The sequence below is a fragment of the Felis catus genome, chromosome C1 (assembly GCF_018350175.1).
Source record: "Felis catus isolate Fca126 chromosome C1, F.catus_Fca126_mat1.0, whole genome shotgun sequence".
Lineage (NCBI taxonomy): Eukaryota > Metazoa > Chordata > Mammalia > Carnivora > Felidae > Felis > Felis catus.
In genome coordinates this window covers 212,093,788-212,106,338 of record NC_058375.1, presented here as the reverse complement: position 1 = coordinate 212,106,338, position 12,551 = coordinate 212,093,788, and the positions used below count along the sequence as shown (strand labels likewise).

The window sequence follows — 12,551 nt, the reverse complement described above, 5'->3', positions numbered from 1 at the left end:
GTCGCAGAATGACTGGCTGGAGGTCGGAGTCCAGCTGTAGGAGGGGTCACGGAGGACCTGCGTGGAAGAACTTGAGCTTTTGCTTTTGCGAGAGACGGAGGCCTCTGTCAGCGCCGCGAGCCTAGAACAGGAGACGCCAAGCTTGCTGGTGCAGAGACCCTGGAGGAGGGCTGGCGGTAGCCCAGATGAGGGGTGATGGCGGTGACCGGTTTAGAATATATTGTGAGGGTAGGGCTTACAGTGTTCAACGATGGGTTGGAATGCGGCGAGTGAAAAAGAGATGAGCCAAGGTTTTTTGGAGTCTGGGGTGAACGCAGAAACCGTTTACTGCCGTAGAGGAAAACTAACGAAGGGATGGAAGTGGATCCCCAAGGTGCCACCGCATCCAGCCTGGTAGATCACTGTTGGCAAAGTTAGAGTCAAACATTTGGTGGATTGCATCTTATCGTTTGAACTAGTGTAGGCACTTTTTAAAAGTAACTATGGTAATAAAATAAGGCCAGTTATTTACAGTGATCTATAAGGGAACTCTCGTTTTTTTCACCAGGACTGTGGATGCAGCATATAAACTATGATACTAACTTGTCATTAGCCAAATATCTAAGTTATGGTCTGAGCTGGCAGGACCTTGAAACATGAAGGAATAACGAGACTGTGAACATGGACACAGGATATGTCTCACAGAGGAGGGGTTTCCATTCAAGGCTGTGCAGTCACCTTGGAGCTGGGCCAGGCTCTAAATCAGACCTGTCAGTTGAGAGTCTTCAGGACATGCTCCCCATCCCGTGTACATACCGATAAAGCTCTCCGGAGTTGCTAGTGCACCATGAGGCTCCGAAGCTGAGTTAGCCGTGTGGGTGCTGGCGTGGGTTCTGGCCTTCCCTTATTCTTGTTTTATTCAACGAACCTCTGTTAAGTGACTGGTGCGTGCCCAGGCACCACTGAAGGTACAAAGGTGAATTAAAGTTATCCTCGAGTGAGAAACGTGAGCCCGTAACAAAATTGCGGTGCTATGATGTGATAAGCACTAAAGTAGCTGAACTAGAAACCCTAAAAAAAAAGGGGGGTGGGCAGAGTAACTGGGCAGAAAAGGAGGCTTCTCCTGAGGAGATGACATTTGAACTGGTTTCAGGCTAACAGCTCACCCATGAGAGCTCGGGAAAGAGATTCGTACTCAGACGAAGCCATCTTATTCCCCGGGGGCGGGACAGCTGCAGTGGCACTGGTACCGGTGTAGGAGCCGGACCCTTGCAGCGACAGTGTTAGGTCCTGGGGAGAAAGAGGAAATACAGGGCTGCTGGTTCTTGTTCTGGCCGACCAAGACGGAAGGAAGATAGGATGGTCTGGGCAATAACACGTCCAAAAAATGGTTGCTGTTAGCGTCTGCGTTGCAGAAACGTTGGCTGGTCTAAAAGGCAGCGTCAGATCTGAAGTTTGAAATCGTTCTCTTTTTGGTCTCCTGTAGGTTGGTACCGGTCTTGGGCCTACACTGGAGTTTTATGCACTTGTATCTCAGGAACTACAGAGAGCCGACCTGGGTCTCTGGAGAGGTGAAGAAGTGACTCTCAGCAATCCAAAAGGTACCATCAATTTGTGAGTCTCTGTGCGTTTTCCACATCAGGTAAAAGAGCCATTACAGTTCACTAAATATATTTAGCTTCTAATAAACTCACGTGCTCTCCGACCTCAATCCCTTTTACCTTTTAGCCTTTGTTTTCTCTGTTGTCAAATAAGAGAGCCTTCCGGCTCTAGAGGTGTTCATTCTGTGATCTGCCTTCTGATTTTGAGAATACTGAATTTCTTAAGTGTTATTAGTTAACCAGGTTTTGTCTTATTTTGTTTTGTTCTGGGAAATCGCACCTAAAGTTTTGTGACTTGCTCATTTTATAGGAAGCCAAGAAGGGACCAAGTACATTCAAAACCTCCAGGGCCTGTTTGCGCTTCCCTTTGGTAGGACGGCTAAGCCCGCTCATATCGCAAAGGTTAAGATGAAGTTTCGCTTCTTAGGCAAATTAATGGCCAAGGCGATCATGGATTTCAGATTGGTAAGTGTAGGATTATTCGCTTGTCGACGGTTTTGTTTTGTACCTGTACTATGAAAGTATCTTAATCCCCTGCACTTAATGCTGTATTTTATTTTTTATTTTTATTTTTGAATTTTTTTAATGTTTTTATTTATTTGGAGTGAGAGAAAGAGTGTATGCATGCATGCGAGCAGGGGCGGGAGGCAGAGAGAGAAGGAGAGAGAAGAGCCCAGTGCAGGACTCGAACTCAACAACCATGAGATCATGACCTGAGCTGAAACCAAGAGTCAGATGCTTTAGCCAACTGAGCTGCCCAGGTGCCCTGAGTTATTTTAGAAGTTACATTTTTTCATTTTTAATTAGTTGGTCCTTCCTTTTAACTTCTTTTTCTTCCAAATGTGCAGTAATACAAACTTCAGTGGAATTTAGTTTACACCACCCCAAATAGAGTAAGATTCCTATAAACATCTCTTAGTTTGAGGCTCTTATGGAGAATATATATGTCCATCACCTTTTTAGCGTCAGTTTTTTTAAATAGGATTCTTCGGTGTACGAAGTTTTTCACAATATCAGGGCCCCAAATTGGGTTTAAATGGGAACAGTTGTGTGTAATGAGAGAAACCATTCCAAAATGTGGGGGTTTTGGGGGAGTACTACTCAACCTTTATAAATGATCTCTTAAAGTGTCAGTTATAAAATTGAGGCAATTCTAGAAGCTTAGCATGACTGTTTTATTTTGTGTATATTCCCTTTCAGGTGGACCTTCCCCTTGGCTTACCCTTTTATAAGTGGATGCTACGGCAAGAAACTTCACTGACATCGCATGATTTGTTTGACATTGACCCGGTTGTAGCCAGATCAGTGTATCACCTAGAAGATATTGTCAGACAGAAGAAAAGACTTGAACAAGATAAATCCCAGGTGAGCCTAGAAGATAAGAAAGCGGTCAAGTGGATCACTTTCTTACCGTTGCGAGATGAGGTCTTTGTTAAGTGCTTTATATTTGATCCAGTTACTATTTTATATTAATGTCGTATTTTAGAAGAGTTCTAATTTTTTTATTAGAATAACTGAAAAGACTTCACAGTGGGTAAGATGACCTATGATAACAGCAGGTGATAAATAACAGCTTGATTAACAAATAGGATACAGTCCTGACTTGAAGCCTTAGGGCTCTCGTTTATTAAATTTAGATGGGCATTACGTACCTGGACAGGTAGTGTTATCATACTGAATTATTTTTTTTTCTTTTTTTCTTTTAGTTTTTATTTATTTGTTTTGAGAGCGAGCGAATGCAAGTGGGGTGGGGGGAGCATAGAGTGAGGGGGAGAGAGAGCATCCCAAGCAGGCTCTGGACGCTCAGCGCACAGAGCCTGATACGTGGCTCTAGATCTCACGAAACCGTGATAACGTGATCTGAGCCGAAATCGAGAGTCAACTGACTGAGCCACCCAGGCCCCCTGAATTCTTTTAGTAAGCATTTGAATCAATAAAAACTATGCTTAGGATAGATTGTTTTTCTGGAAAGAACAACAGTCCGCCTGTTTTTAGAAAGATCTCAGGAAAATAGTTTTAAAGGTCATGGTAGAGACCATGGTAGATAGAGACCAGAAATTCTCTATTTCTCAGGAACACCTGTTGAGGTTTCGCTATTAGAATGTGTAATTTTTCATTTTATATCATGAATGTGTATTCTTTATATATTGATAACAGATTAAAGATTATTTACCCAGTCTGAGATTAATAGCAGTTCTGCGTCAGACATTAGGAGAAGACAAAAAAGTGGCACGGACTCAAATAGCTATGTCTGGGCATGTAACATGGCCCGATTTTAAAGCAGCTCCCATTTTATAAATTATGTAAAGTAAGAATAGGGGAGATTCTGTAGGGAAGCGTCACATCTCCTGATAAGCTGGAGAAGGGCTTACTGTAGACAGATGGGTTTTAGAATGCCTTGTTATCAGAGCAGAAAATGATTTGTAAGGGAAATAATTTTATCTCCCTTATTAATTGGTGACTTGAGGAAAAATGTTTTATTAAGAGAAATTGGCATTTAAAAGAGGCCATGTAAGGTTTGTTGTCTTAAGATTTTCTAGAATCCCTTAGATTTACGCTTACCAACTTGATAAATTTTCATAACTAATACAGTCCTCTTTAGGATTATCTCTTAGGTAAATAATGAGGGGAAAATGAAGGAAGGAAAGAAAGTAAAACTCACGGCACTGTTCCAAGTGCCTAATGTCTATCAATTCATTTCATCCACAACGCCCCTGGGAGATTTAGGTCTTTCTGATATTCCTGCCTTACACACAAGAAACCCAGGGCAGACCAGCTGAGTAACCTGCCAAGGTCACATACCTAGAAGTGGGGGCAGGGCTGAGAGTTCACACCCGGGCTGTTTGCTCTGGAACCTTCACCGTTACACATTTTGCAATATGCCACCCGGTTTTCTTCCTCATATCTTTTGAGATTTGTTCTTATCTTTATTTTTGATGTTGCCACTTTAAAAGTATAAAATGCACAGCACGGAAACCGGATTCCAGAAACCGACGTACCATGTTAACCGACTTTCATCCAGCACGTGAGGAATGGCGTGGGTTCCAAACCCTCCCCTCATCGTTTATAAAGTACACGGATGGAGCAAACTCGGTAGTTTAAATTCTCAAAAGATACATGGGAAATGGGCTAAAGCTTATTAGCCTTCGATTTAATGTAAGATTTAATGGAAGAAAAAACGAATAGTGAATTTCTTTTAAGCATCTCGAGGACACTGTATATTCTAGATTCCTCTCAATGATAGCGATTTTTTTTTTTTTTTGAGAGAGAGTGAGTGTGAGCAGGGAAGAGGCAGAGAGGGAGAGAGAGAGTCCCGAGCAGGCTCTGCGCTGTCCAAGCAGAGACCAACGTGGGGCACGAACCGTGAGATCATGACCTGAGCTGAGGTGAAGAGTCGGATGCTTCACCGACTCAGCCACCCAGGTGTCCCAATGATGGCAATGAAAGGTCTTCATTCAGGTGCCCTCAAATGTGCACCCGAGTCCGAGGAAAGACGTAAACACAGGCTTTTACAGGCGAGGACAGACGGCCATAGTCCCCAGGCACATTATACCTCAGTCTTCGCGCTGTTACCCCTCCTGCGTTCTGAATCATGTGGAATCCTAGGCAGCTTTTATTTCCCTTTTTAAAAATGACTAATTTTAAAAATGCCTGGGTGGCTTCATCAGTGTGCACACACACTCTCTCAAAATAAATAAACAAATATACATTTTTTTTAATTAAAGAATGACTAAGTTTAAATGAGAACTTCTAAAAATGACTGTAAGCCAGAACTTCCTAGCTTTTTTTAGTTTAAATGACTAATTTCTTGTACCTAGACTCTTTGGCTGCTAGGAATTTCATACGTATGGGTATCCCCAGTTTGGAAAGTCACTTGGCCCCTTCCTCCTATACTGAACACCTTTGTTTTCGGATAGTATTTGCAGTTCTGCATGTTGGTCTTTGATTTCTAATCTAAAGAAATTTTACGTAAGCCTTTCGTATTCTTGAGCATTTAAAAAGGGGAATAATACAAATCGCTTTTTAATATTTGTCTTTAGAGTGGGACTTGAGGGCTTTGTTGGAACTTTTCTTCATTGTGGATACAGATCTGTTCCTCTAGTCCTGAAGTGATTGAATGAGGAATCCCCAGGGTATTCCTTAGACTTGAGCTTTGCAGCAGGAAGAATGTTAATTATAACCATTAGTAGATAGTACATTATTTGTATTTACAGTTTCCTAACTATTGCTTGGTATTTGGGGGGTGTGTGTGTAGGATTAAGATAGAATTTAGGAGAAGTTTGGCCCTATTAGCTACTCTTAAATTAACCATCATGTAAACTATTAGGACTTTCTGTGAAAGGTGATTTGAGATTCAGTCAGATGGAGTAGCAGACCTCTCATCTTGAAGGAGCACTTAAGTGATCTTGTTTTTCCCCCATATAAAAATAGTTGGATTCTAAAGTGCTTATTTCCTTTGTGATCTGTGTCATGTGTAAATTATGACAATAAAAGAAGTATTCTAAGAGCTGAAGGAACCCATAAAATTTATTAGCATATCTTTTGTTTTATAAACACAGACATACAAGCAACTGAATTACTGTGCTTGATCTCCCATCCCCCTTGTTTAGACCAAAGAGAGTCTACAATATGCGTTAGAAACCCTGACTATGAACGGCTGCTCAGTTGAAGATCTAGGATTGGATTTCACTCTGCCAGGATTTCCCAACATCGAACTGAAGAAAGGAGGAAAGGATATACCGGTCACTATCCACAATTTAGAAGAATATTTAAGAGTACGTAATCGTAGCACCCTTTGGGGAAAAGGCCAGCGTGGTGGGCGACACAGGACTTCTGTGGACACTGTTCTGGGGGAAGGGGGAAGCACCTGTCCCGGGAGCCTGCCTCCGCTGCCTGAGACCCTCGACACCCAAGATCACTGCACAACATCCACTTTTTCAGGCCCTCATTTCTGTCTGCACTTGACAAAATGTGTCAGATATTTCATGAAGCCTTATATATGACCTTGAATTTTCTGTCTTGAAGTTTGAATACTACTAAACTCTCATTGTCTTCCTTTAAAACAAATCCGTGAAAAGGAGCCATCACTTGTGTTCTCATTAAACTGCATTCTGTCTATCAAGGCAAAACTAGACATTATTCTTCACACACACACAAGCACATTTTTATGGGTGTAATGAGGACTTTCAGATAATCTATAGTCCTTGACTATATTTGTTAAATTAAGGGAAAACAATTTTGTATTAAAAAGAAATTGTATTTTAAGTTCCATGCTATATAGGTCTTTACTACTGCTTTTTGAAAAGTTTCTTTTGGTTTATTTCTGACCCTGAGTGGAAAGAGCATTGGGTTCAAGATAGAAAACCACCTATACCCAGACTTGGGTTTTCTGCCACCCTACAGTAGGATTTTATTTAAAAAAAAAAAAAAAAAATTATATTTATTTATTTTTGATAGCGAGCACAAGCGGGGGAGGGGCAGAGAGAGAGGGAGACACAGAATCCCAAGCAGGCTCCAGGCTCTGAGCTGTCAGCACAGAGCTGGACAGGGCTCGAACTCCCAAACCGCGAGATCATGACCTGAGCTGAAGTCGGACCCTTAACCAACTGAGCTACCCAGGTGCCCATACAGTGGGATTTTAGATAGAACCTCTGAAAAATGGCTCTGGTTTCTTCGTCTGTTAGAGAAAGAGTAGATAGCCAAGGTCTTCAGATATCTTTTGGCATACCCAACTGTTCTGTGACTGTTAAACACATTCTTTAATATTCACAGGACTATCTGATCAAACTTACCTGCTGCTTCTCCTAACTTTGAGAAAGCTAACCTTTCAGCTTACTTGTAAATGATGAGTTAATGTCCAGATTAAAGTTCTCTGAAAAGAATTTGTGATGATGCTTGTATTTTTCTGTCAGCAAAATGCTGTTGTTTTCATTTTTATCTGAGTATGTCCTGTATTTCTTGAACCCAGTGGGTTAGCTGGAGTCATTGGTGACTAGATATCATTGAACCAGTAACAGATGCTTTCTGTTCCTTTTCTTTTTTTTTTTTTCCTTTTTTTTTTTTTTCCTTTTTTTTTTTTTCAACGTTTTTTATTTATTTTTGGGACAGAGAGAGACAGAGCATGAACGGGGGAGGGGCAGAGAGAGAGGGAGACACAGAATCGGAAACAGGCTCCAGGCTCCGAGCCATCAGCCCAGAGCCTGACGCGGGGCTCGAACCCACGGACCGCGAGATCGTGACCTGGCTGAAGTCGGACGCTTAACCGACTGCGCCACCCAGGCGCCCCCTGTTCCTTTTCAATGTCACGTGACTGCATTTCCACAGTTTGCCTTTTTCTAAGTGAAGGTCCACTTCAGAAGCATGGGTTCTAAGAACTTAATCGGGATTTGGATAGAAAAATTTCACATTAAAAATTCAGAACACTTAACAGTTGGTTATTATGCATCTTGACACATTATCTTTAATTCTTAATAACATTTTATCCTCTTGAGAAACTTTCATCTGCTTCTCATCTAGTAAGGTACCGTTCTGTGCCATCAGGGTTTTATGTAAATGAATTTTTAAAACACACTAAACATAAATGGTCATCGTAATTGTTTTTACATTTTCTTGCTGGCCAGGCCCCGAGTTAGAAGTTGACCTGAGAGATCTCTTATGTGGTTTTCTGAGAGAGGTTTTAGAGACTTAATTCGTGTGGGGTTTTTTGTTGTTGTTGTTGCTGTTGTTTTAAAAGTGATCAGGATGGATGTTTCACTGTACTTTGCCATGTATTGGGTAGGAAAGAGATAGGAAATCTTGTCACGGTTTTTAAAAGACCTTTCTTTTTACAGCTGGTTATATTCTGGGCACTAAATGAAGGCGTTTCTAGGCAATTCGATTCCTTCAGAGATGGATTTGAATCGGTCTTCCCACTCAGTCATCTCCAGTACTTCTACCCGGAAGAAGTGAGTAGCTTGTGTCTGAAGAAATTGCCCATTGCTCACTGTGTACCTGTAGCAATCGTAGCACGCTGTCTCTGTGCCATCTGGCCGAAGAGGATTGCAAACGAGAGAACTGGGGGGCGAGGTGGGTTTGTGAGCCGAGGGGTGGATGTTGGTAAAGGTAGAAGATCATTTCTGAGCAAAGAAGCGTATCAAATACTAAGTGTAATACGATGTAATATAAATATAGCATTTTATATTGTATAAATATTAAATATAGTTGAAGTATAGTTGAAGTGTAATACGATGTAATATAAGTATAGCATTTTATATTGTATAAATATTAAATATAGTTGAAGTATTGGAGTGGGGTCTGTGTGCGAGATTGGGTGAGCCCAGCCTCGTCGTCAGTCACCTGACCCTGGATGCCGGCCAGTGGAGAATGGGATGCGCGTCTTTGCGGTCGCTGAGGAGAGTGCACTTTTTTTTTTTTTAACCTAAACTTCCTGGATTGGGTGAGACACTGTTTTATGATTGGAGTCCATTCTTGGAGTTAAGGAAGTGTTGCAAGTACCGTTAAGAGGGGGGAAAAATGAGTGTGCAGTTTTCCAGCCATCTTAAGCGCAACAAGAATCTGGAACACTGCTCTCGAGCGGGGAGATGGCACAGAAAGGGTCGCGAGGTGTGGGGTTTCTCCAGTTTGGGATCCTTTTTGTTCAGTATTTGAATGATAACTTTACACATATATTACTGGCTGAATCCGGATACCTTTGAATGACTTGGACGTAGCATTTCAATCTCAGTTACGACTTTTATGTCCACTCTGATTTGCTGCTCGCGGGAGCGTGTGGTGTAGCCGACACTTTGAGGCACTAAGTGTCACCTGGAATTGAAAGCAGCAAGGGTTGCTCCTGGAATTGAATTCCGGTCCTTCCTGCTTCACTGTATGACCTTGTCTAGGCTGTTGTGTCTGACCTGACTGCCTCGTCCATAAACTCGGGATAACCTCTGTCTTACTGAGCAGGACACATAGAGTACCTGCCAGTGAGTGACGCGTAGTAGGTATTAAATTTTCTCAAAGCACGCAGTCCTTCTGCAGGTGGGCAGGTCACCAGAGAAAAGATGGCTTAATGTGAAACTGGTGTTAGATTTTCCAAGGGGACGCAAGCACTTCTTGCTTTCTCCTGGTCCCCCTGGAACGGCTTGCCTGGTCCCCGTGCAGCCCCAGCCGACCGTCTGGCAGCCATCTGCCTCTGTACAAAGTGAGGAAGCTGCCCGTTGGCTGGGCCTCAGTTCAGCTTTCTCCCACTTCTCTCTCCAGCTCACTAGTCTGTGTCTTGGCTTCTGGCATTTCTAGAAAACAGGATTTATGAAATCTCCCTGGCGAGATGTAGGTTATGGAGTTAAAGCCTGTAAAGACACGAGAGGCGTTAGGAAAGCTTAAACAGAGGTTTGTCTCAGGTATGTTTTGTTTGCGATTAAAGTCTTCTCGAGAAGCCAGTCCCTGCAGATGGGCAGGGTGCCTTTAAAGGCACCAGAAGAGGAGGCTGAGTCTGTAACTGTAGTAGAAGAGCACGTTGTCGAAAAAAGAGGTCCCTGCGCAGAACTTCCGGTATTGAAAATGATACTTTGATTTGGTGCCCGGTAGTCCTGTGCTATATTGGCATCTGCAAAACAGCATGTCCGGTGAGTTTTCACTGAGTTATGCAGCCGTGTCCTTAGTAATTTGTTTCTGTTGGGTGACCACGCAGCTGGACCAGCTCCTGTGCGGCAGTAAAGCGGACACTTGGGATGCAAAGACACTGATGGAGTGCTGCAGGCCGGATCACGGTTACACTCACGACAGGTGAGTACCCGGATCTGCTGGGCTTTCGTTTGAGGGTCAAGAATTTGGTGGTGTGTGCGCACATGCGTGTGTATACGTACGTTATGAACAACAACAGGGGGGTGCCGTTTTTAAATTTGTCTGCCTATTTTAAAGGAGGCTTTCTGATATTTTGGCCTCATTTCTATCAAGACCTTAGGACTCAAAAGATTTCTTTTTCGGGTATTTCTGTGTAAGTGAACAGGGAGGAGGAAAGAGAGGAAGATACAGGTCAAACCCGTTACCCGTTTTTGTTGGCGGTAAAATGGAAATATCCGTACACTCCCGACAAGTCTTGTTTGTTACAACGGTAATCATTCCCTTTGAATTCCAGCTGTGACAACAGAAAACTACGTTGGTTTCCGAATGCGTCCTAATGCAAATTCATAGGTAGTCGTGTTGAAATTTGGTAGTCTGCAGCTGGCTCTGAGAGTCTGCGGTGCGGTGCGGTGTGATTGAAAGGTGCACAGTCCCGTGCTGAAATGATTTTGCTGACTTGTTTCTATTGTAGTCGCGCCGTGAAGTTCCTGTTCGAGATTCTCAGTAGTTTTGATAACGAGCAGCAGAGGTTATTTCTCCAGTTCGTGACCGGTAGCCCGAGACTGCCTGTTGGAGGTGGGTGTGCCCTAGGCGCCTGGCCACCACCATTCTGTGGTGGTGGGGTGGGGGGAGGGGGGGGAGGAGGGAGGGAGGGAGGGAGAGAGAGGGAGAGACGGACAGAGACTTCGGTACCACCAGCAGGATATTCTGCATTTGACCCAATAGTGCCTTTTCGTTACTCTAGTATCCTAACGTTTCTTGAGTTTTCCATTGGCTTTGCGATATGTGAGAGCTCTCGGCCGGCAGGGAGATTCATAGGGATCATCTTAAACACACTGAAGTAGGATTGTTAATGAACACGTAATGCTACTCTTCTAGGTGAAATTCACATCCTCCGGCCAGCTGTACATTACAGACTCTTGGATGAGAATGCATTGTAAAGTCTACTTTTCTAGGAGTGAGTCAGTCCTAATGGGAGTCAAATTGGTACTCGGTTTTAAAAGCCAAAAAGCAGAAAGAGCTGTTGGCCTCCTTATTCTACAGTGGTTTTTTCCAGTAAATAAAGCAGATGTTGGGGTCCATACACTAAACGTACATCACGTGTGTAGACGTAATTGCCCAGCAAGAAGGAACACTTGGCGTGTGTGGTAACACCGTACAGCCAAGCAGCGTGACGTTTCCTGATGGTAGCAGCACAGAAAGGCTACGTTTGTGATTCCAGACGGATTCTTCTTCTGGCTAAAAAACATCTGGCTCGGAGTTAGCTGTGTGCGGCCTGTTAACTCACTAACTTCCCTTGGTCTTTCTTCCTTCCCCTTCTGCTCAGGCTTCCGGAGTTTGAATCCACCTTTGACAATTGTCCGGAAGACATTCGAATCGACAGAAAACCCGGATGACTTCCTGCCCTCCGTAATGACTTGTGTGAACTATCTTAAGTTGCCGGACTACTCGAGCATTGAGATCATGCGTGAGAAACTGTTGATCGCGGCCAGAGAAGGACAGCAGTCGTTCCATCTTTCCTGATCACAGCGAGAAATGCGGTGTCTGCCTGTTACAGCAAAAGAAAAAAAAATCATGATTTCTTTTCTAAATGTATCACCTGAGTCAAGGAAACATGTTACGCCTTCTTGTTGTAGGAAAAATGGCTTGCAGATTATACAAGAGACACTTGGTTGATATTCATTAATGGCCCCATGGACTTAAAGTGATCAGGCCCTAAAACGTTGTTGTGATGAGGTTTCTTTAGCAAGTTCTTGTTTAAATTATCATTTATTTGATGAGTGAAGTTTTTAACTTGCTTTGCTGTGTGAAATTTAAAAAAAAGGGATGTTTTTCAGGCTGAAACAATAAATGTCGCTGTGCAGTTTAATTCTGGGCTGTGTGTGTCCATCTAGCTAAGTCTGCAGTTTTGTTTCCTCCAAAGACCACTCTTGTACATAAGTACAGACACGAAAGCTCACGTGTGTTTGACAAATCCGGTTCGGTAGGTTAGCTCTGTGTGCATCTCACTCCCCTCTCATTTCCCTCCCCGGTTCATGTAGTGTCCGCGGTCCACACGGGTTTTTTTGTGTGCGACACTCACGGCTGTCACATCTTCATTAGCCATGGGCTCCCGTTGTTCCGTGTTCTCTCTCAAATTAAGATATA

The 12,551-nt window shown here is 43.1% G+C and overlaps 1 protein-coding gene across 18 annotated transcripts in view; it reads left to right on the top strand.

The window, feature by feature from the left end:
- TRIP12 (thyroid hormone receptor interactor 12) overlaps window positions 1-12,273 on the top strand; it is a 140,117-nt gene extending 127,844 nt beyond the window's left edge. For all 18 annotated transcript variants that reach the window (XM_019838808.3, XM_019838807.3, XM_023259785.2 and 15 more), the window contains 8 exons: window positions 1,466-1,580; window positions 1,891-2,045; window positions 2,781-2,945; window positions 6,191-6,355; window positions 8,411-8,524; window positions 10,252-10,346; window positions 10,876-10,979; window positions 11,731-12,273. In XM_019838808.3, coding sequence (XP_019694367.1) covers window positions 1,466-1,580; window positions 1,891-2,045; window positions 2,781-2,945; window positions 6,191-6,355; window positions 8,411-8,524; window positions 10,252-10,346; window positions 10,876-10,979; window positions 11,731-11,927 — 1,110 coding nt within the window. In that variant the 3' untranslated portion in view covers window positions 11,928-12,273. The remainder of the gene's footprint in view (window positions 1-1,465; window positions 1,581-1,890; window positions 2,046-2,780; window positions 2,946-6,190; window positions 6,356-8,410; window positions 8,525-10,251; window positions 10,347-10,875; window positions 10,980-11,730) is intronic.
- Window positions 12,274-12,551: the final 278 nt, after the last annotated feature.